Below are 25551 nucleotides of genomic sequence, written 5' to 3'. Positions count from 1 at the left end.
CCAGATACTTGATGTTGCAGGATCAGAATGAGGAGTTGGATTCTATTTTGATGTTTAAAGGTTTATTCTCAAGTTGAAACGTTATCCCCTAACCACAGGATAGGGGATAACTTTCCGATCGCTGGAGATCCAACTGCCATGTCCTCCACCAATTCTAAGAATCAGGCACTGAAGAGCCCCAGCTGAATCGGAGGTCGATTATGCATTCTACCACTCCATTCATTTTTAATGGGTTGGCCAAGTGCAGATCTCGGCTGCTCTTCGGCACTCCTACAAGAATGAATGGAGAGGCAGTGTGCATAATCAACCTCCGCTCTATTCATTCTAATAGGTTCTCGGGATCAGTGGTGACCATGGTGGATGGATTCCCAAGTGATCAGAAAGTTATCTGCTGTTTTGTGGATAGGAGATAATTTTCAAATTTAAAAACACCCCTTTAATTTTTGGCATCTTCATCAGAATGTACGAATCCCAAGACAATGTATTTAGTGTCACATATAGGTGGCTACTCAATGCCTGACCTTAGGGAACAAAAAATGCACACAAAAAAACATCACAGCACTTCCTCCCTTTATTTTCTCCATTTTTATGCTATTTTGTCTCATATTACAAAAAAATTGGGAAACCTATAAAGAAATGATCTCTGTGAGTCTCAGTAGCTCGGCTTTGTCCCTCCCTTGTCTACACTGTGCTTTGCATATGGCTGTGAGACAACCGGCTTAAGCAGAAGCCTCTCCCCTCTCCCTTATCTGTAGTAGAATAGGAGATTGCAGACCCCCATCCTCTTTGGCCAGCCACTAGCCAATCATTGAACAGATGAGCGGGAGATTAACTCTTGTGTTCCCTGCTGGATTTCTCCAGGCTGTTTTACGATCATACAGAAAATGTTGCAGACTGACAAACTGTGAAGAGGTCTAGTGTATATTTCTCATTTAATTGAATTGTCCATCTGTAGATTTCCTTCAACCTAAGTCAAAGTTGGGTATTGACTTACGGGACAGTTGAGATGTTTCCTTTGCATTTCCTGGATTGTGTTTCTCATTGACTTACAGGATAGATGCATACAGGTTGAAAAATGGTTTTATTATTTTTACTTTTTGGGGGGAGAAACGCAATTTTGCATAGTCTCTTCCCCATTAAAAATTGCTATAAACACTCCCTACAAGCAGATCTATGTGCAGTCAATTTTGGCAGCTCTCCCATATCAGTGCACACCTTTGTGATTACTCCTAAGAAAATCCTTATGGGAAAAATTTCAAAAACATCTCTAGGACGACTATGGGTGGATCCCGACTGTAGCGATCCCTAATTGAAACTAATTAAGTATATGTTTCTTTGTAACGTATGGTCTTTTTGACACATTCTGTGTTATCGGTAATGAAAATTCACACTGTATCACTCCAGCAGTTTAGGTGCCAGAAGTCATAGATACATCACAGGGAAAGTGGAAACCTTGAGAGGACAGCCTGCGAGACAGTCACAAATGTGCCATATCCTAAATCAATACAATATCTAAGGTCACAATAACATCTGTCTTATCTAGTAACGAGATAGCATTCGTTCCATTCACTGATTTTTCATGCCGCTCCGTTCAGGCGTTAAAAATAGATAACGGTAATAAAACAAATATCCCAGAAGTTCTATTTTCTACTAGAAAACGAGTGACTTCTGTGGCTCGAAAGCAAAGCCCTATAAGAGCGTTTAGGGGGAATTATTTATTGCCGAGAGATGAAGATGCTCATCGAGTGCCTTGGGTGACATATGGATCTGCCAATGTGCATACTGCTGCGGCCAAGGTACAGGACGTTTCTGGAAAGCTTCATCCTTTCTAGTCTACAGAAGGGATCCCCCGTAGTGTAAGGTCGGCCATACACATCAGATGACTGCCGGATGAATGACTGGCCGATCGTTTGGCTAACACATCAGATGACTGCCGGATGAACGACTGGCCGATCGTTTGGCTGACACATCAGATGACTGCCGAATGAACGACTGGCCGATCGTTTGGCTGACACATCAGATGACTGCCGGATGAATGACTGGCTGATCGTTTGGCTGACACATCAGATGTCTGCCGGATGAACGACTGGCCGATCGTTTGGCTAACACATCAGATGACTGCCGGATCAACGACTGGCCGATCGTTTGGCTGACACATCAGATGACTGTCGGATAAACGACTGGCCGATCGTTTGGCTGACACGTCAGATGACTGCCGGATAAACGACTGGCCGATCATTTGGCTGACACATCAGATGACTGACGGATAAACGACTAGCCGAACGTTTGGCTGACACGTCAGATGACTGCCGGATGAACGACTGGCTGATCGTTTGGCTGACATCAGATGACTGCCGGGTGAACGACTGGCCGATCGTTTGGCTGACACATCAGATGACTGCCGGATGAACGACTGGCCGATAGTTCGTCTGACAGCCTTTTCGGCCATCTCTCCCATACACAGTAGCGCTCCTGTGCTCTCTACGAGAAAACCACCAATGGACATCTCTGCCAACGGTTTATCTCCGAGAGCTTGGCAGTCCAAAATCGGAAATATCTGATCAACATCTTGCCCAACAATCAGTTGGCTGGTGCCCCATACACATTGCAGTGTTTTCAAAACCCATCGATATCCGTGAGTTCGGTCAACATTAGTCTAATGTGTATGGGGAGTATGTCTATAAGGGGAGTATCCAACCTCTATGACATCTCAGTAGGGTTTTGGACAGGGTTGTCTTAAAGGGTCAACCACTTCAACAATTCAGAGGTTAGCTCTGAGAATATGGATGGGTCCCCTGCAAGTATATAAGACCCTCGCTCCCCATTAGATCATCAAAGGGCACCCATATGTCTCTTGAACAACTGATCACGAATTAAGATCTTTAAAATGTGATAGCTCCGTTCTTTACTTGCAATCTAATTTCTAATGGTCCTACAATCACCTTTTGTTGGTCTGCGGGTACCTTACCTATTAGGCAGCAGCGTTGGCTGCACTTTTGGTATGTACCACCCCTGGTGTCTTATTGGAACTGTCCAGGATTTTCAATTCATTGCCTATGTGTGATCTGTGAAGGTCCAACCCTCAGGACTCCTACCAGTCAGCAGAATGCATGGGCTGAATCCAAGAACAGGATATGACTAATAATGCAGTTTAACCCCTTGTGTAGTGTTTCAAGGAAAAGGCTGGATCGTCAAAACTTTGTTGGGAACCGAAGCGTCATGTTGGCCATCAACTGAAATTTTGGTGAAAAAAGGGAACTTGTCACATTGTAGATGCAGAACAATCTGTGGGCCACATGGTATAGGTCCGGAGCCGCTGAGCAGATTGTTATAGAATTTTGTCGATAAATATTCAGTATAATTTGTCATTTCTACATTTTAATTTTTGCTTATTTTGGGCTTAGGAGTTTGGTGGGTGGTTCTTATAATTGAATAACAGCCATCTTTGTGCCTATTTATACAAAAAAACTTTCAGTCATAAACAATAACTGGCCACCGGACTTCTTTCTGGGCTTAGGAGTCTAGTTGGGGCTAACTATGTGTGATCAATTGTACAATAAAGGCTGTCAATCATCAATAAAACCTTCAAATGGACTCCTAAGCCCAGAATTAAGAGGATCTTAAATGAGTAAATTACAAGTTATACTTAATCTTTTCCATAAAAAACTATATATCATTCTGCTTGGCTTCTCCTGCTCTATAACATGCTGTCCACAGGTCAAACCCCAAGTTTTATACTTAGTGACTGCCATTGAGATCCGCATCTATCTCAAGAATAGGTCCATATGTCATGCTCCTGGGAATGGAGAGGCGGCAGCTTCTCATTCCCGAGGTCCTGTTCTAGGGGAAGATGCCGTTCCAACAGAGGGATGGGCAACTGTGAGACATTTGTGGTATATCCTATGATCATGCCATAAATATCTAGATGGGAATACCCCTTTAAGAAGCAATTTCTTGCTCTTTAACCCCTTCTTTTAAAAATATGCATGATGTAAAGCAATCTAATAATTACTACATATTCTCACTTACATTCAGCGTAGGGGTGGTGCAGCCATAGGGTGCACAGAAATACTTGCAGTTAAGTCCCTACTGTTTAGAGCATTTAATTCTCCAATGCATCATGGGGAGAAAGTAGTCTACTCTAAAGTCAAGTTGCAACTAGTCCAACACCTGGCCAATGCCTCATGTAGCAGAAGTCTAAAATTCAAAGAAGTTAATCTGGGGGACATGATATTTGGTTGGCTCTGTGGGGGCATCATACTGTGTTGGGACTGTGGGGCCATCAGAGTGAGTGTGGGGCATCATACTGTGTTGGAGCTGTGGAGGCATCATATTGTGTTGGAGCTGTGGAGGCATCATACTGTGTTGGAGCTGTGGAGGCATCATACTGTGTTGGAGTTGTGGAGGCATCATACTGTGTTGGGACATAATACTGAGTGTGGGGAATCATACTGTGCTGGGGCATCATACTGAGTGGGGGGCATCATACTGTGTTGGAGCTGTGGAGGCATCATACTGTGTTGGAGCTGTGGGGCATCACACTGAGTGGGGGGCATCACACTGTGTTGGGGCTGTGGGGACATCATACTGAATGGGGGGATTCATCATGTATTGGGGCTGTGGGGACATACTGAGTGGCGGCATCATACTGTGTAGGGGTTGTGGGGCATCATACTGAGTGTTGGGAATCATACTGTGTTTGGGCTGTTTGGACATACTGAGTGGGGGGCATCATACTGTGTTGGGGCTGTGGGGCATCATACTGAGTGGGGGCATCATACTGTGTTGGGGCTGTGGGGCATCATACTGAGTGAGGGGCTGTGGATATATAATACTGTGTGTGGGGGAACTATGGGGACATCATACTATGGGGCACTTATGGGCATCATGCTGTGGGGGGTATTATACTGTTTTGAGGGTTACTGTGATGACATATTATGTTGGGGGCTGTGCGCGGTATTATACTGTGTTGAGGGTCACTCGGGGGGCATCATACTAAGTTGTGGGCACAATAATGTGTGCGGGTGGGTACTGTGGCATCATACTTTGCTGAAGGCACTGTTGGATCATCATACTATGAATGTAGGGGGATTGTGGGTAAGAATCAACTATAGGGATATCAAGCTATTTGTAGGGGACAGTTCTGAGGGCACCATACTCTAAAAGAGCCATAAAATAGGAATTTTTCTGGGTGAGAACACTAAAGGGCTTCAGTAGTGGCATAATTACTGTGTATGTACCTCAAAACATATTTCTCTCCGTGTTTCTAAAAGTTGGGAGGTATGACCCTGCCTACTCTGCTGAAAATTTTTTTTTTGGGGTGTGTGGAAGATGGGGGCTCAATTAGGCCCCATGATTTTTATGTACGCCCCTAATGTAAAGTTGTATAATATCATGGTGACTATTGTACGGAGGGTTTGTTGCGCCAGCTCGGTCTGTTGATATATAATGCCCCTGTTATAATCAAGAATACATGCTTCAAACTAACAATCCATGCTGATAGAGGAAAACTCGGACACAAGGGACTTTGGGATGAATAATGTAAAAGTCCTTGGTGACTACAAATTCAGATGTTCCTTGACAAAATGACACGGAGTAATTACAGGGTTCTCTAGGTTTTCTGTCAAGCACAGATGACTCTTAACACGGCCGGTTGATCTTATTTAGCTTTTAATAAAAAAGAATTTGGGCAATTCGGCATTAGCGGTTACGTCACATTTATTTTTCTAGTTAAGCAAGCAAAAGTCTAGTGAGGAGGACATCGGTAATTTTTAATGTCACTTAAAGAGTTACTCCAAAACATATAAAATTATCACCTATCCGCAAGGTAGATGATAACTTCCTGATTGCGGGTACCTTCCCCTTTCCTAAGACATTTGCGTTAAAATGCCCAGTTGGAATTGTGTGGTAGCTCCACATGTGAACCTCTGCTACATTCATTGTCTATGGGACTGGTGGAAATAGCTAAGTACATCGCTTGTCTATCTCCATCAGTCCCATAGAATGAATGAAGTGGTGGCATTTCAGGCTCTTTTCTTGGGATCAGAGGAGATCCCAAGGGTTGGATCTCCAATTACCTACAAGTTACGTGTATGGAAATTTAGGGAACAACACTTAACAACACTCATCAGAAGAGCTTTAAACTAGAACAATGTGGGAAGGGAAGCAAAAGGCCAGAAAAAGCCATACAGCTGACAAATACTATTGAGATCTCTGCTACTGGAAGTGGAAAGGAAGAACAAAGACAAAGCAATTTAAATAATAAAAATATGGGAGGAAGAGAAACCAATCACAAACTAAAATGTTTTTATACAAATGCACAAAGCATGGGCAACAAACAAGGAGAATTGGAACTACTAATGCAGGAAAAGGAATATGATGTCATTGGAATCACTGAAACTTGGTGGGACGATACACATGATTGGAATAAAAGGCTAAAAGGATACAACTTATTTGCAAGAAACAGACTTGATAAACGAGGAGGAGGTGTCGCATTGTATGTTAGAAAAGCGTATATCTGCACAGAGATTGAAGCTTCAGAGACTGGGAGTTCTGTGGAAACTGTTTGGGTAAGAATACAAGGAGAGAACAACGGAAAGGACACCATTGTAGGCATTTACTACAGGCCACCTGGGCAAGCTGAAGATATGGATGAACTCTTTATGTATCAAATGACCAAGTTCTCCAAAAAATATGACGTAGTGGTCATGGGAGATTTCAACTATCCAGACATTTGTTGGGAATCTCTCTCAAGTAAAACTAACAGGTCAAGCAAATTCTTATCCTCTCTTGCTGACAACTTTATCTTCCAAAAGGTAGGGGAGAAAACAAGGGGATCTGCTACTTTGGATCTAATCCTTATAAACAGGGAGGAAATGGTTGAGGAGGTAAAGGTGGCTGGGACCCTAGGAGGCAGCGATCATGCTATTATAGAATTTTGGATAACTAGAGGAGGAAGACATGTGAAGACTCAGACTTCAAGGTTAGATTTTAGAAAGGCAGATTTTAAGAGACTCAGAAAGAGAATAGGAGGGATCCAATGGCTGGATGTCCTTAAGGACAAAAATGTCCAGGAAGAATGGGAAATTTTTAAAAATGAGATTCTCAAAGCACAATCGTTAACAATCCCGAAAAGTAGGAAGAATGGGAAGCATTTAAGGAAACCAGGATGGATGAACACAGAACTTAAACACATGCTAAAAAGAAAGAAAGAAATGTTTATTAAATGGAAAGAGGGAGGCATATCTAAAGAAGATTATAATGCAGTCTGCAGATCCTGCAGGGCACGTATCAGGTTAGCTAAAGCTGACAATGAATTAAGGCTTGCAAGAGATGTCAAAAGCAATAAAAAAGGATTTTGGGGGTATGTCAAAAGTAAAAGAAAAGTCAAAGATGCTATAGGATTTTTACAGGATGAAAATGGAGAAATGGTAAGAGAGGATGTTGAGAAGGCCGAACTTTTTAATTCCTATTTTGCATCTGTTTTCTCTCAGAAAGAAAATGTAACATCAACTGATCTTCACTGTCCTTTTAAAGGAATAGAGGAATCCAAGTTATCTGTAAACAGAAAGATTGTGAGGGAATATTTAGCTAACATAAATGAGTTCAAGTCTCCAGGTCCAGATGAATTACACCCCAGAGTACTGAAGGAGATCGTAGAAGAAATTTTAGAACCACTCTCCATAATCTTTGAAAATTCTTGGAGAACAGGAGAAGTCCCAGAAGACTGGAGAAGAGCAAATGTTGTTCCTATCTTCAAAAAGGGGAAGAAGCTGGACCCAGGGAACTATAGGCCGGTGAGTCTGACTTCTATACCAGGAAAGATCTTTGAACAAATTATTAAACAACATGTATGTAAGTACATGGATAAGAATGAAGTGATTAACCAGAGTCAGCATGGGTTTGTAACTAACAAGTCATGTCAGACTAACTTAATTTCCTTCTATGACAGAATCACTGACTGGGTGGATCAGGGAAATGCTGTAGATATAGTATATCTTGACTTCAGCAAAGCATTTGACAAAGTATCTCACACCATCCTTATTGAAAAAATGACCAAGTATGCAATGGACCAGGCAACTGTTAGGTGGATTCATAACTGGCTTAGTGATCGGACTCAAAGGGTGGTTGTAAATGGCTTCACATCCAGCTGGATGAATGTCTCAAGTGGGGTACCACAGGGCTCCGTCCTGGGACCTGTATTGTTCAACATCTTTATCAATGATTTAGATGAAGGAATTGAGGGTAAACTGATTAAATTTGCTGATGACACAAAGCTAGGAGGGATAGCTAATACTAGAGAAGAGAGAGAGAGGATTCAAAAAGACCTAAATAAACTGGAGCAGTGGGCAGCAACCAACAGAATGGTTTTTAACAGGGAAAAATGCAAAGTACTACATCTGGGCAATAAAAATGAAAAAAGCATATACAGAATGGGAGGAATAGAGCTAAGCAACAGTACATGTGAAAAAGACTTAGGTATACTAATAGATCATAGACTGAACATGAGTCAACAGTGTGATGCAGCAGCAAAAAAGGCAAATACAATTCTGGGATGTATTAACAGAAGCATACAGTCTAGATCACGTGAAGTCATTATCGGTCTTTACTCCTCTTTGGTCAGACCTCATCTGGAATACTGTGTACAGTTTTGGGCACCACATTTTAAAAAAGACATAGACAAACTGGAGCAAGTTCAGAGAAGAGCGACCAGAATGGTGACTGGTCTGCAAACCATGTCCTATGAGGAACGGTTGCAGGATTTGGGAATGTTTAGCTTGCAAAAAAGAAGACTGAGAGGAGACTTAATAGCTGTCTACAAATATGTCAAGGGCTGTCACATTGTAGAAGGATCATCTTTATTCTCATTTGCACAAGGAAAGACTAGAAGCAATGGGATGAAACTAAATGGGAGGAGACACAGATTAGATATTAGAAAAAACTTTTTGACAGTTAGGGTGATTAATGAGTGGAACAGGCTGCCACGAGAGGTGGTGAGTTCCCCTTCAATGGACGTCTTCAAACAGAGGCTGGACAGACATCTGTCTGAGATGATCTAGTGAATCCTGCTTTGAGCAGGGGGTTGGACCAGATGACCCAGGAGGTCCCTTCCAACTCTACCATTCTATGATTCTATGATTCTATGATAAGGTGGCTATTCATATTGGCGAAACCCACCTATGTTAGCTGTGACTATGTAATGTGTATAAGGGTTTTTCAACTCTTGGCGATGACAAATGTTGGAGGAAATTAAGATTGGACATGTCATAGGGGCAGATCATTGGGCTGTTATAGGCCCCCTGAAGAGAGAGGACCCATTTCCCCTTGGCCTGTGCAGGACTCCTTTCTCCAGTAGAACTGCATCATTTGTATAACTGGAGTATGGAATTGCCCTAAGGGTCGATATGAAAGAGACAGAGAGTGAAAAAAAAACTGTCGAGAGTGGAAAAAAAATTAATGTAATGAAGTACCCATCATGATCTGTGCTATGGGGCCACCACTGCTGTTAGAAACTAACTAAAGGAAGTGTTGAATTGGAGTTACTTGGGTCCACCAAGATAAATTACTCTGAGGGTTTAATCTACATTCATATAAAAGAAATACCACTTGAAACTTTTTGACTGGTGTAGAGGAAATGATAAACTCTAACCAACATATCTATGTTATTCAACTGTCCTAGCTCCAATGCCAAGCCTTGCTTCCTTCTCCTATGGCAAGTTCCATTTGTGCTGGTTTGCAAATGATTGCACTGATAACTTGGCGAGCATCTCTGATGCCACCACCCAAAGACCTTTTAGGGCCGATTCAGGCAGTCAAGAGATGCCTGAGTATTCAGGAAGTATACCTTGATACCACAAGCATTTGCAGGAGTTATTCTCATCTTCCTCTATACTCTGATCCAACCAGATAGCTAATTATCCTCCCTGCAACTCATGCCCGCTTTCCAGAATCCAACTATCACTTCCTAACTCAGTCCAGTGAATCTTGTTATTAAAATCTCTGCTGAGACAAGCCACAAGCTACTAACTTGTTTCTACTGATAAACTCTGCTTAGTCAAGCTACAAGATCATTTCTGCTACCAAAGTTACCTGTTTAATTATTCAATGCCAGAGATGAACTAATTGATTTGCAGGATCCTGGCCCAGATGCCACATCAAGTATTCTGTGTCCTCCAGACTGGGGTCCTGAGAAAGGCCTCCTACCTGCCGGTATCTCTGTGTCCTTTTTTGATTAGCAAGCCTGGCGTGATGTAAAGTGTGCTTCAACCCACAACAATGACATTATGCCAGGCCGGCAATTCAAAAGAGAAGCCAGGGATGCCGGTAGGTGTGCGAGGGGGTTTGCAGGGCTTCCATCCAGTGGCCACTGACTAATAATGAGGCAACTGGAACAGGTTCCTGCAAATGTAATGGTTCATCTCTATTCATTACAGCTTTCTTGATTCTATTGCAAGCTACAACTCTGCTGGTCCTGTGGTAAACTCTTTCCCTGCTGCAAGATACCAGATTACATACATATTTCTGCTAATCCTGTGGTTAACCATATCCCTGCTTCAAGATACCTAATTCCATATACTTGTCTGCTGTTCCTGTATGTACAGTGAGTACGGAAAGTATTCAGACCCCTTTAAATTTTTCACTCTTTTTTTCACTGCAGCCATTTGGTAAATTCTAAAAAGTTCATTTTTTACTCATTAAAGTACACTCTGCACCCCATCTTGACTGAAAAAAAAACAGAAATGTAGAAATTTTTGCAAATTTATTAAAAAAGAAAAACTGAAATATCACATGGTCATAAGTATTCAGACCCTTTGCTCAGACACTCATATTTAAGTCACATGCTGTCCATTTCCTTGTGATCCTCCTTGAGATGGTTCTACTCCTTCATTGGAGTCCAGCTGTGTTTAATTAAACTGATAGGACTTGATTTGGAAAGGCACACACCTGTCTATATAAGACCTCACAGCTCACAGTGCATGTCAGACCAAATGAGAATCATGAGCTCAAAGGAACTGCCCAAGGAGCTCAGATACAGAATTGTGGCAAGACACAAATCTGGCCAAGGTTACAAAACAATTTCTGCATTACTCAAGGTTCCTAAGAGCACAGTGGCCTCCATAATTCTTAAATGGAAGAAGTTTGGGACCACCGGAAGTCTTCCTAGACCTGGCCGACCAGCCAAACTGAGCAATAAGTGGTATGCGTGGAGAAAACCAGGCACTGCTCATCACCTGCCCAATACAATCCCAACAGTGAAACATGGCGGTGGCAGCATCATGCTATGGGGATGTTTTTCAGCTGCAGGGAAAGGACAACTGGTTGCAATTGAAGGAAACATGAATGCGGCCAAGTAAAGAAATATCCTGGATGAAAACCTCTTCCAGAGTGCTCTGGACCTCAGACTTGGCCGAAGGTTCACCTTCCAACAAGACAATGACCCTAAGCACACCGCTAAAATAACAAAGGAGTGGCTTCAGAACAACTCTGTGACCATTCTTGACTGGCCCAGCCAGAGCCCTGACCTAAACCCAATTGAGCGTCTCTGGAGAGACCTGAAAATGGCTGTCCACCAACGTTCACCATCCAACCTGACGGAACTGGAGAGGATCTGCAAGGAAGAATGGCAGAGGATCCCCAAATCCAGGCGCGAAAAACTTGTTGCATCATTCCCAAGAAGACTCATGGCTGTCCTAGCTCAAAAGGGCGCTTCTACTCAATACTGAGCAAAGGGTCTGAATACTTATGACCATGTGATAATTCAGTTTTTCTTTTTTAATAAATTTGCAAAAATTTCTACATTTCTGTTTTTTTCAGTCAAGATGGGGTGCAGAGTGTACTCTAATGAGAAAAAAAATGAACTTTTTAGAATTTACCAAATGGCTGCAATGAAACAAAGAGTGAAAAATTTAAAGGGGTCTGAATACTTTCCGTACCCACTGTAAATGCCCTTCAGCTGCATCTCCTGCTTCCACCATTGTTTGCCAGTCTGTTGTTCTGCAAACCTTTGATGATCCATGTGCCATCCTGCAAGTCCAGCTCTGTTGTATCATCACTTCAGGTCTGTGCTGCTCAGCCCACCATAACCTATGACGTAGAGAATCTGCTTTACAATGTGAGTCCCTAACGCTATAACAATAACATGATTCTGTATAGGCCTCAGTATGTAAATAATTGGCAGTTTTACTGTCAGACAGTTTTGATAAACCTCCCTCATATATGAAGTATTAGCAGTTTCACCTCGCGTATACAGTCAAGTACCATCTCGCTATATCAGCTCTACAAAATGTAGAAGAATTAAATCACCAATTTTCTAATTAGCTAATCACACACTATTCCCATAATAGCGTTATAATTGTTCATTATGTCACCGGTAGATGGAGTGTCTTACCTATTGCCGCATAATTCCTTTAAATATGATCACGCTGTCATCGACAGACATTCGCAGAAACTAAACTGATGGAAAAATTTACGTTTTGTGTTCACTGGCAATAATGGTTATTTATCTTGTAAGTTTTCCTGTTTTATTATTATGGGATGGCATAATCTTGTAAATAACTAAATGAAAGTAATGATCCGGTCCATATAGCTAGCGAATGACAAATTATATCCTGTCGAACTGATTACAACACAGATGTTGCCATTTTGTACTACTATGTGTAATTAAAGATGCGAATTCCCCAAAAATCAGGTCTTTAAATTTTATTGTTTCATCTGGAACAGTCGCCTCAACAATAATCTTATTACACAGTGTCCTGCTGCTCAGACCCCAGCGATCAACTGAGGGATTATGGCAGCAAGTGTTGAGTTTCTCAGCAGCACACCCATAGGAGAAATGATGAATTACATGCTGGGTCCTCCAGTTGAACGTAAAAGAATACAGATCTTACCATTCTTTATTTTTCATTTATTTTTTTCCATAAATGAAGAATACATTCCCCAAAAAACTAAAAAAAAAATCACACACTTAAATGTGCCTTGTTATTTCAGTTGATAGAATTAAATTTGTCTATTTCTGTCTGTTTTTAGGAATTCCAAGCGATGGCTAATTTGGCCAAATACAGGTCACATATAGTAAAAAAAAAAATAGTCCTGAATGACCAAGTTCTTTAATCATAGTTCCATTAAAGGGTTAACCTGCACCGCACAACTTTTTTGTTTTAAGAAGGGACCATAAACTGCTCACAGGTGATCCCACTAAGCAGCTGTAATCTGTGATAGAGATCAGCAGCAAGTGTTCAATTTACCTGCAGTGCCTCCAAAGGTGGACTGAAGCATTTGTCACAGGTGTGTCAGAGGTGACAGACAGTCGCCCTGCAGTTGGTTGCAGGAGAGCTCTACGTTTGGCATTACAGGACCTTCATTGATCTGTCTAACTCTAGGACCCAGAGGCCACCTCCCTCCAGCTAACTGACACCGAGGTCTGGGTGTTTAAATACTTCCTGTTAGCTATAGGGAGGTGCCTGTGATATTCACATGACCCCTTGTAAAGGCTTGGAGCTGTTGCAGTCTGCTTACTTACTATCTGGTGCTAAGAGGCCATGTGTGTAATCTCTCTGAAGTCAGTTCAAGCTAAGTTACTTCCCCCTTGTCTGTCTCCCATTGCTGTCTTTAGTTGTTAGTGGGGACTGACTAGGGCTCATCTCCCCCTTCTCTAGCCAGGGCCTGGCTCTAGGGTGATACAGGGTTTTATGTTCCTGATCGGCGATTGGTGAGAAACCAATATAGGGACAGTAAGGGAGACAGTGTGATATCAGATCAGCCTAGGAGGTATCCACTCCCCCTTTCCCTAGTGTCTGGGCTCCCTTCCCCTCATCCCTTCATGTTGCACTTTGTCTTTCCTACACTGTGCGTGACAGCATTACATGGTAATAAATGGGCTGTTTGTGTAAGAGGACCTCCAGCAAAAGAAAAGTTCTTTATGGTTACTTTTTGCTCCAGCTAATAGATCAGAAGACCTACTTTTAAATTCGAATTTCTTCATAGGGTAGTTAAAAATGATTTTTCTAAATCAAGACATTCCCTTTATGGAAATATAATAATGACCATAATGATAGTCCCTTTAATACCTACAAGAAATTGATCCAAACATAAGCTTATCTGTTTCTCACAAAGCTGGGTCATGGAATGGAAGTCAAAAAAACTTTACAAGGAAGTGCAAAAATTTTGAAAAATTTTACTGAAGATTTTTTTAAAGTGTGAAATGCATATTAATTATGGGATGATACCAAAAAGCAAGGACACATAAGAAGTGACCAAATAATTTTCCTTGGTTTGTTCTTCAGGTGTGCAACACGTCAGTGATACAAACCGATCGCCAAGTTCCACTCATCTGTCAATGCTGTGGATTATTTCTTAAGAGACTGGAATTGGCTGCCTAGGATCAGCTTCCCATCAATCTTACTCACATAGGGTATAGTGAAGGAGACTAAAAGGCGCATTGGAGGGGGAGCCGTGCCTCTCCTAACCAGGTGATGAAGCAAATGTAAAAGCTTCACTCTATCTATATCACAGCCTTGAATGAAAGATATGTCATTTTTTTAACATTTTCCTAGTACTTGGTATGCGCTTGGTGTTTTATTGCTCCTGCTTCATAAAAGAGGTCATTCCTCAGGCTTAAGCAAATGCTTTCGAGATGCCCGTCTGCTCGTTTCCCCATATTGCTCCGATAATTCCACTTGTTCAGGTTGATTTTTAACAAACTGGAAATTGCGGTGTCTCGTGATTGTACAAATGCTTTTCCTATTTGGAAGAGATTTGAGGATCAGGAGATATTCATGTTGTTTTCATCTTTGAAAAAACAAGGTTATTCCTTGGCAGGAGATCAAACATTTACTATAGATATAGGTTCTGGTTTGTCAGGTTCACTTTTGTTAAGTAGGTATTGGGGATTTTGGTGTCCTTTAGAAGAGCTTTCCTCCTTAAGATACAAGCACAACCATCAGAAACTTGGCGTTGACCCATATTAGAGTAGATCTATGTTGCTTGCCTTCTAAGCGATTACTAAGCAGACTGTAGGGTGGACATCAAAGCCAACGCTCTCATAATAGTCATCTAAATTTCTTAAGATCTGCAAATAGACACTTAAAGATGAACATGAGATTGGCCCACCATAACATCTTCTCAAAAATCACATATTGGTGATATGAGTCTGTTCACTAGAGGTCTGATAGCTGGGACCCTTACAGAGCCAGAGAATAGGCATGCACATCACCGCTCTAATCATTGTTCATGGGACTGGAGGAGATGTGATGGTGTTCAGGCATGACCATAGCTCCATTCCGACAGGGGACACCAGTGTCCCATTCTCTGGACTGGTGGTAGTCCTAGCAGTCAGAATCCCAGGCGATTAGACACTTGTCACTTATCTTGTGGTGGTCCAACCTCTTTAAGTTGCCGAGGTCATCACTATGACCGTAGGACTTAGCTGCCAATACAAATTTAATGATGGTGTGTTCCAGTTATCTCCAACCTTTGGCTTTCCAACCGCTGGAAAGTTACCACTCGAGCATAACCTAGTAAACAGAAAGTTTTCTTAGAAGATCTTGTGGCTTTGAGATAAATATGCAGCACTTGTATCAGAACTTTATATCAGAATCTTACAGTTACCCCATAAAATGAAAGCGCTATGACGAACACATAGCAAGGTTAATTGACTTCTAAGCGACCATTAAAAGGGCCACACACGGTTGAAATGAAACCTAAGACTCTTAGAACCTGAGGATCTTGAGTCCTACAAGTAGACTTATGGAGATGATAAGGATGGTTGGAAAGTGGATGTCACCACTATCTACGTCTACATGACTGAGCTGAGTATGCAAACATGCAACCTATATCATAGTTTAAATCATGCGTCTCCAAACCTTGGCTCTCCAGCTGTTGGGAAACTACAATTCCCAGTATGTCCGGGCAACTTGAGACATTCTGAGAGTTTTAGTTTCCCAACTGTTAAAAAGTCAAAGGTTGGAGACAACTGATAGATAATTAAGAGCAAGTTGGTAGTGGACATCACAGATAAGTCCTCACAGCATCCACAGTGGTAGGTACATGACTAGATCAATGGACGAATGTGTCTAACAAGAGATTTTTCAAAGGAGATCGAAGAGGTATTGAACACCATGAAGTTGGATAGTGTTATAGCATGTAACTAATTGATGCCAACATTGGTTTCTGGTGGGTGGTAAGACACCGGAGTAATTCATGCCCAAAGGAGGAGAACATACAAAAGCCATAATTAAAATGACTCTCTGTCTTAACTGACCTAGATGGACCTCTCCTTGTAGGACATGGTAGATAGCATTTAGTAAAAGAATGGTGAAGGAACGGAGGAAAGAAAGAAGGTGAAGGTCCATAGAGATGTCTTCCTGTTAATGAGAACATTTATATACTTCATCAGAAATATCATGACAGTTTTCATTAAATTCTACAGGATCAAGATGCCGACACTTCCGCATCATCGACCTTATGCCAACTCCTCCTCATATTATATCATACCAGGTAGATTAGAAGCCACACGATACATTGTAAGAAACACATCACACATACTGAATTTTTCAGCATATCAAAACCCATTATCTACCCCAAGATTTTATTACTTGTTCATGGTCCTCCATCACAAATTCAAGCAATGTGAGACAGAAGGCAAACTTTAAAGGGAAGTCCCGGTACTGCAAACTCCTTATGAGACTTTATCATTTGTCACGTCACCATGATGTGATATATAAACCATTCACTGTCAGCTCTGCTACATCATCATCTTAAGAAGGGAAACTTTGTTTTTTTCTCCAACATGACTCCACCATATAGTAAACCTATTTGGCAACTTCTACATGACAAAACCCCATAGAGGCTTCCTCTTAAAACAAATCTACAATCGGACAACTGGCTTATTCTATAAGGCATTGTTTCCACTTGGCCATCTGGCTTTTTTTCTGATGCAAGAACTGTTCCCATACTTTGATATGGGATCTCATTCACATTTATCCAGAGCAACAGTTGTTGTATTGCACCTTTCAAAGAGCCGGATCGGAAAAAGCTGCATGTTGTTGTTGTTTTTTTATCCAACTCACCAGTTTTGCAGTAGAAACTGGTGAAATGGTCAGAAGACAACTGTTCCCACTTTGACATGATTGATCGACTGATCCTGATGCCACTGATAAATGGAAACCCAACCAAATAAAACCAAATAAATCCCGGGCAAGGATGAAAATGACAAATACAACGTATATATAAAACTGAATTTCCCAAAATTTTCATGTATAGAGATCAAACACATATGTAGGATTCAAAGATTTGAATGGTACCTTGCAAAAAAGCGAAATTAACCACTGGCACAACGTGACCATCGTACTCAAGTTAATTCATGAAACTTAACCAGAAACATTCAAAAAATGCAAAAAAAACCCACAATAATAATAATTAAGACACAGGCAACAATAGAATAGTAATAGAATAGAAAAAGACCAATGTAGCATTTATTTTTAGATCATTTTTGCCAATCTAGACATATTGTTTCAATTCATATATATTTGTCCATGTCGTAGAAAATATAAGACATCATTGCCTCATGTAATCTAATTTTATATATACAGTATAAATGTATTTATATGATGTATATATAGTGTACTTTTCATTGTTTTATCTATTGATACTTTATATATATATTATATATATACATATATAATAGAAAAATAAATAAAAATTACACCATATATAAATACATATATATGTATATATATATCGATAATGAGCGGTACAGCACAAGTAAGCTGGATAGAGCAGTGGGTGCAGAGCCTGACAGGCACAACCAAACCTCACTAGTATTCCATGAAGATAAAGACAGCACTCCGATCTTCAATAAATAAGCTGTTGTTTATTGACACAGAGTCATAGTGGCAGTGGCCAACAGCTTATTTATTGAAGATCGGAGTGCTGCCTTGGTCTTCATGTAATATATATATATATATATATATATATATATATATATATATATATATATATATATATATATATATATATATACCGTATATAAAAATATATATATATATATATATATATATAACCTCTGGCAAAAATTATGGAATCACCAGGCTCGGAGGATGTTCATTCAGTTGTTTAATGTTGTTGAGAAAAAGCAGATCACAGACATGGCACAAAACTAAAGTCATTTCAAATGGCAACTTTAGGGCTTTAAGAAACACTAAAAGAAATCAAGATTAAAAATGTGGTACTCAGTAAGGGTAATTTTTTTTAGACCAAGCAGAGGGAAAAAAATATGAAATCACTCAATTCTGAGGAAAAAATGATGGAATCATGAAAAACAAACACACAAAAGAACACTCCAATACATCACTAGTATTTTGTTGCACCACCTCTGGCTTTTATAACAGCTTGCAGTCTCTGAGGAATGGACTTAATGAGTGACAAACAGTACTCTTCATCAATCTGGCTCCAACTTTCTCTGATTGCTGTTGCCAGCTCAGCTTTGCAGGTTGGAGCCTTGTCATGGACCATTTTCTTCAACTTGCACCAAAGATTTTCAATTGGATTGAGATCCGGACTATTTGCAGGCCATGACATTGACCTTATGCGTCTTCTTTCAAGGAATGTTTTCACAGTTTTTGCTTTATGGCAGGATGCATTATCATCTTGAAAAATGATGTCATCATACCCAAACATCCTTTCAATTAATGGGATAAAAAAACTGTCCAAAATATCAATGTAAACTTGGGCATTTATTGAAGATGTAATGACAGCCATCTCCCCAGTGCCTTTACCTGACATGCAGCCCCATATCATCAATGACTGTGGAAATTTGCATGTTCTCTTCATGCAGTCATCTTTATAAATCTCATTGGAACGACACCAAACAAAAGTTCCAGCATCATCACCTTGCCCAATGCAGATTCACGATTCATCCAGTCATCCACAGTCCACGATTGCTTTTCCTTAGCCCACTGTAACCTTGTTTTTTTCAGTTTAGGTGTTAATGATGGCCTTTGTTTAGCTTTTCTGTATGTAAATCCCATTTCCTTTAGGTGGTTTCTTACAGTTCGGTCACAAACATTGACTCCAGTTTCCTCCCATTTGTTCCTCATTTGTTTTGTTGTGCATTTCCTGTTTTGGAGACATATAGCTTTAAATTTTTGGTCTTGACTCTAATGTCTTCCTTGGTCTACCAGTATGTTAGCCTTTAACAACCTTCCCATGTTGTTTGTTTTTGGTCCAGATTTTAGACACAGCTGACAGTGAACAACCAACATCTTTTGCAACATTGCGTGATGATTTACCTTCTTTTAAGAGTTTGATAATCCTCTCCTTTGTTTCAATTGACATCTCTCCTGTTGTAGCCATGATTCATGTCAGTCCACTTGGTGCAACAGCTCTCCAAGGTGTGATCACTCCTTTTTAGATGCAGACTAACGAGCAGATCTAATTTGATGCAGGTGTTAGTTTTGGAAATGAAAATTTACAGGGTGATTCCATAATTTTTTCCTCAGAATTGAGTGATTCCATAATTTTTTCCCTCTGCTTGGTCTGAAAAAAATTACCCTTACTGAGTACCACATTTTTAATCTTGATTTCTTTTAGTGTTTCTTAAAACCCTAAAGTTGCCATTTGAAATGACTTTAGCTTTGTGCTATGTCTGTGATCTGCTTGTTTTCAACAACATTAAACAACTGAATGAATAGCCCGGTGATTCCATAATTTTTGCCAGGAGTTGTATATATTAAAAAAAAATAAAAATAAAATATGTTTTATTTTTTTTAATATATATATATATATATTTATTTATTTATATATTAAAAAAAATACAAATATATATATGTTTATTTTTTAATGCATATATATATATATATATATATATATATATATATATATATATATATATAAATATATAGTTTTTATTTTTTAATATATATATTAAAAATATTATTTTTTTAATATATACCCTATATATTAAATAAATAAAAATAAAAATTACACCATATATGTACATATATACATTTATTTATATATATACGTATATATATATATAATGTATTATTTTTAATAAATATTAAATTTCTATTCAAAATCAAATGCAAACTAATAATAATAATAATTATTATTATTATTATTATTATTATCACATTTAATCTAACTTTAGGTCCAAACCATATAAATCGTACATCTAGAAGGTCTTAAAACTGGAGCAATGTGACACACAATATTACCAGGGATGGATCCAGGCTTCCTGACAGTCATCCTATTAAACACTACAGTCAAACTCAAAATGACTGATAACAGAGAGTAATAGCTTGCATGGGCAAACTTCCATGGTCAATGGGAACATCATTAAGTGAAGACGCAGTGATTGGATATGACAAAACCTGAAGGCTTCTTACCTGGCCGGTGAAGATGATGTTGTTGAAAGCTCTGCTGATGAAGAGACCCCTGACAGAGTAACAGCACACAGGCACTTATCCACAAATAGACGACCCAGGACATTGCACAGACCATCGCCATTCTCTAGATGAAACATGGACATTATGAGTAATTATATTCCTGACCCTTCACGTCAGAGAGGATCCACACAGTAAGAATTAGAATATAATGAATGACCCCCCGCTCGGCTCTGCTATATCACCCATAATAATACCAGAAAGGTTAAGAGCATGAAGCCATCCCAGGAAAAGGAGTGCAGCCAGCAGGGGCAGATGAAGCACTTACAACTACAAATGGCTCTCTAATAAACTAACTGTCTGCAGTTCTGTGTCGTAACAAATTTACAACCTCTTAATAAATAAATAATAATAATGGTAGAGTATGAAAGCACGGATGTAGCAGAGATGAATTTGTCAATTAACTCTGTGAGGTTGGACTATGGAGAGATTGACATATTACTGTGAACTCACAGAAAATGGGATCTTGTGATATAATGAACAATTTACAAGCTCAGCTCTGGTACATCTGAGAAGCCAAGCTCTGCATTACCTGCTGCTAATGAAAGGCGCTTTAGAGTATGTTCACACATGGGAGGTTTGTTGCAAAATGTTTGTTATCTTGTTTTAGAAACTCATGTACAGATTTTTGCAAATTTCATTCATATGTGCAACGGGCGCAGCGGTATCTGCATCAAATCTGGCGACTGTAAGTGATCCCATATGTGTCAATTGATAAATAGATAATAGAAAGATAGAGAGATAATAGATAGATAGATAATAGATAGATAGATAGATATAGATAGATGATAGATAGATAGATGATAGATAGATGATAGATAGATAGATGATAGATAGATGAGAGATAGATAAATAATAGATATATTTTAGATAATGAGAGATATATAGATAGATAATCGATAGATAATAGATATATAGATAATAGATGATAGATAGATAATAGATAGATAGATAGATAGATAATAGATATATATAGATAATAGATGATAGATAGATAATATAATAGATAGATAGATAATAGATAGATAGATGATAGATAGATAGTAGATAATGAGAGATAGATAATAGATAGATAATAGATAGATACTAGATAGATAGATAGAGATTTTCCAGTAGAATTTTTCATTATTGGATGTAATTGGACCCTGGGTAATGACCCTAATTCTCCTATGACCCGAGCAGGACGGGTTCAGTTAATTGTAATTCTTGAAAACACTAGTTATACAGCAGAGTGATGTGAGGTGTGATGGGCACTTGGGGCTGACTGCTGACCCTCTCCTCAGCCCTCTGTACATCGTCTGCTGTGATATTATTTTATATCAGCCAATTAATCATGGCTCGGGCGCTCTCCATATTCAGCCAATCACACAGTTATGGCCCCTTATTTAATAGTGCAGTAATCTGACTGAGGGATATGACACTCCAGTCCAGAGGGGACTTGTCTTCACACTAAAAGGCTTAGTCACTTGTAAGTAATGGGAAAACCTTTCCCTGGCCCTAGAGGAAATGGCCAGATATTTACTGTGTGACCCACAGGATGGGGAAGATATTATGTGTGTGTGTATGTGTATGCAGTGTATGTGTGTGTGTGTGTTTGTATGTGTGTGTGTATATGTAGTGTGTGAGTATGTGTGCATAATGTGTGTGTCTGTGTATGTATATACATATATTCACACACATATATATGTGCATAGTGTGTATGTGTATATGTGTAGTGTGTATGTATGTGTACGTAGTGTGTGTATGTGTGCTTAGTGTGTGTATGTCTGTGTATGTATATACATATATTCACACACATATATATGTGTATAGTGTGTATGTGTGTATATATGTACTGTGTGTGTATGCGTACGTAGTGTATGTATATGTGTATGTATGTCTGTGTATGTATATACATATATTCCCACACATATATATGTAGAATATTTGACGAAATGTCCAGTCATATTAGCAGTAAAGCCTACATCCTATCCCACCCTTAAAAATATAGTTAATGTGGGTATTTCTGTGTGTGCACATGTGTGATTGTGTAAATGTTTATAGTAGAGGGACCTACCGTATAAAAACATCTTCTCTTCTGTTTACAAACATCACATATATAAATGTAAATAGAATAAGATACATAGATTCAGACTTAGTAGGCATCTATATCTATCTATTATATCTACCCAGCTACTATTTTTCTATCTAGCAATCATTTTTGTCTAATCTTTCTATCATTTACTAATATCTATCTATTTAGCTATGTATCATTTTTTCATGTTTCTTTCTGTCTAGCAATCATTTAGATCTATTTATCTATCTAATCTTTATATTAGCCACCTATACCATTTTTTTCATCTAGAAATCATTTTTCTAATTTCTCTCTTTCTCTATCAGTTTCCTAATATCTACAGTATCTATCTATCCATTTCTTGATCCATCTCTCTATCTATCATCTATCTATCTATCAATCTATCTATCTATTATCTATCTCTCTATCATCTATTATCTATCTATCTATCTATTATCTATCTATCTATCCATTTCTTGATCCATCTCTCTAGCTATCATCTATCTATCTATCTATCTCTCTATCTATCATCACTGACCTGCCTTTAGCTGTCACACATTGCCAGCATTGCTTCATGCTGTCTCTGCACAGGACACATGGACACCAGGCAGATGAAGTTGGTCAATCACAAAGAACTTATCAAGAATTCACTTTCCCCATAAATTATAAAGACCCAGCAGAGCTGAATGTGTCCAATGTGAGAAGAGTTTATCATATGATACAAGACATGGTGCGATGCCACAAATCCAGCTCTGCTACATGTATCCATACAATATCTCTACAATCCCCACACACATTAAATAACATTATTGCCATGAGGTTCTTCTTGTCCATCAATTTGTCTCCCCATGACCCAGTGAGTAACCCCCCTGCAGCCTGACCCAGACCCCTATTCATATCTGATCAATAACTCATTGCATGGCAGCTCCTCTCTCCTTCTTCCCTCCTTGCTAGATCACATCCCATGACTTTTTAGCATCTGCATTGTGGCAGCTCCTTACCTGTATAATCCAGCCAGGGGCAGGGAGTTCCAGGGACATTCATTGGAATGATCTAACACTTTTTAAAAATCCATTTGCACCAAAATAAGCCTCATTGAAGGAAGCTTTTCCCAAATAATCTTCTTGCTGGGGATTAGTACAAGGTGCTGTGTGCTCTGCTGCTCACTCCTACAGGATTTGCACGAGAGGAAAGAGACATCACAGCTCTGACTGTGCTGTCAGGAAAAGTGGCCAAGATTTGGAGGGTGGTATCTTGCTCATTTTCCTCCCTTTAAATCCCTTTCCAGCATCACCTGGCTGTGCACAAAGCCTTAGTTGTACAGGACAGATCCTTCCCTTGCAGCGGATGAGCTGAGAGTAGAGGAGGCAGCAGCAGCTCTGTGTGCAGCCTGTGGTGTGAGCGCTGCCTGTGACTACTCAGTGCATGCCTCCTCTACCTCTTAAAGGGGCACCACACGATTTCTCCTGCTAACTGCCCAGCCTTATGTGACTGCCCACAAAACTTCCAGTGTCAGCTGAAGTGTCTCATTACCCAAATCGATTTCTCTTCCAAAGCCACACAAATTCATTTGAAATATGCGCTCTATTACTGAAGATGTGCAGAGATGGCAGAGGAAGCTAATTGTGCATGCTAGGGAAACCAGGATATACATGGCTGCTTCTGAGTGTCACAGACTTAGTATGGACATTGGCTCACACTATACACCACGGATGTCAAACTGAAACACACAAAGGGCCAAAATGAAAAACTTGGACAAAGTCGCGGGCCAACCAGTATACAGAATAATGGGCCTCTCACAGTCCTCCATACAGAATAATGAACCCCACATAGTCCTCCATACAGAATAATGGCCCGCACATAGTCTTCTATACAGTATAATGGGCCCCACATAGTCCTCCATACAGTATAATGGGCCACACATAGTCCTCCATACAGAATAATGGGCCTCTCACAGTCCTCCATAGAGAATAATGGACCCCACATAGTTCTCCATACAGTATAATAGCCCCACATAGTCCTCCATACAGTATAATGGCCCACATAGTCCTCCATACAGAATAATGGGCCCACATAGTCCTCTATACAGAATAATTGCCCCCCCCATAGTCCTCCATATAGAATAATGGGCCCCACATAGTCCTCCATGCAGAATAATGGACCACACCTAGTTCTTCATACAGTATAATGGGCCCCACATAGTCCTCCATATAGAATAATGGGCCCCACATAGTCCTCCATACAGAATAATGGCCCCACATAGTCCTCCATACAGTATAATGGCCCCACATAGTCCTCCATACAGTATAATGGCCCCACATAGTCCTCCATATAGAATAATGGGCCCCACATAGACCTCCATATAGAATAATGGGCCCCACATAGACCTCCATACAGTATAATGGCCCCACATAGTCCTCCATATAGAATAATGGGCCCCACATAGACCTCCATGCAGAATAATGGGCCTCTCACAGTCCTCCATACAGAATAATGAACCCCACATAGTCCTCCATACAGAATAATTGCCCGCACATAGTCTTCTATACAGTATAATGGGCCCCACATAGTCCTCCATACAGTATAATGGGCCACACATAGTCCTCCATACAGAATAATGGGCCTCTCACAGTCCTCCATAGAGAATAATGGACCCCACATAGTTCTCCATACAGTATAATAGCCCCACATAGTCCTCCATACAGTATAATGGCCCACATAGTCCTCCATACAGAATAATGGGCCCACATAGTCCTCTATACAGAATAATTGCCCCCCCCATAGTCCTCCATATAGAATAATGGGCCCCACATAGTCCTCCATGCAGAATAATGGACCACACCTAGTTCTTCATACAGTATAATGGCCCCACATAGTCCTCCATATAGAATAATGGGCCCCACATAGACCTCCATGCAGAATAATGGGCCTACATAGTCCTCCATACAGAATAATGGCCCCACATAGTACTCCATACAGTATAATGGGCCCCACATAGTCCTCCATACAGTATAATGGCCCCACATAGTCCTCGATACTGAATAATGGGCCCCACAT

At 40.0% G+C, this 25551-nt stretch overlaps 1 protein-coding gene across 4 annotated transcripts in view; it reads right to left on the bottom strand.

Annotated features, from left to right (window-relative positions):
• TAFA1 (TAFA chemokine like family member 1) overlaps positions 1–25551 on the bottom strand; it is a 685025-nt gene that overhangs the window by 501618 nt on the left and 157856 nt on the right. For 3 of the 4 annotated variants that reach the window (XM_073644711.1, XM_073644710.1, XM_073644712.1), the window contains exons 1-2: positions 23496–23934; positions 20385–20508 (exon numbers count right to left, since the gene is read on the bottom strand). In XM_073644711.1, the coding sequence (XP_073500812.1) occupies positions 20385–20508; positions 23496–23534 (163 nt within the window). In that variant the 5' untranslated portion in view covers positions 23535–23934. Of the gene's footprint in view, positions 1–20384; positions 20509–23495; positions 23935–25551 lie in introns of those variants that run through there. The other variant, XM_073644713.1, reaches the window with a different exon arrangement.

This window comes from Phyllobates terribilis, unplaced genomic scaffold, assembly GCF_046119375.1.
Source record: "Phyllobates terribilis strain yellow unplaced genomic scaffold, ASM4611937v1 Scaffold_8__6_contigs__length_399053987, whole genome shotgun sequence".
NCBI lineage: Eukaryota > Metazoa > Chordata > Amphibia > Anura > Dendrobatidae > Phyllobates > Phyllobates terribilis.
This window is presented reverse-complemented; position numbering and strand designations above follow the sequence as displayed.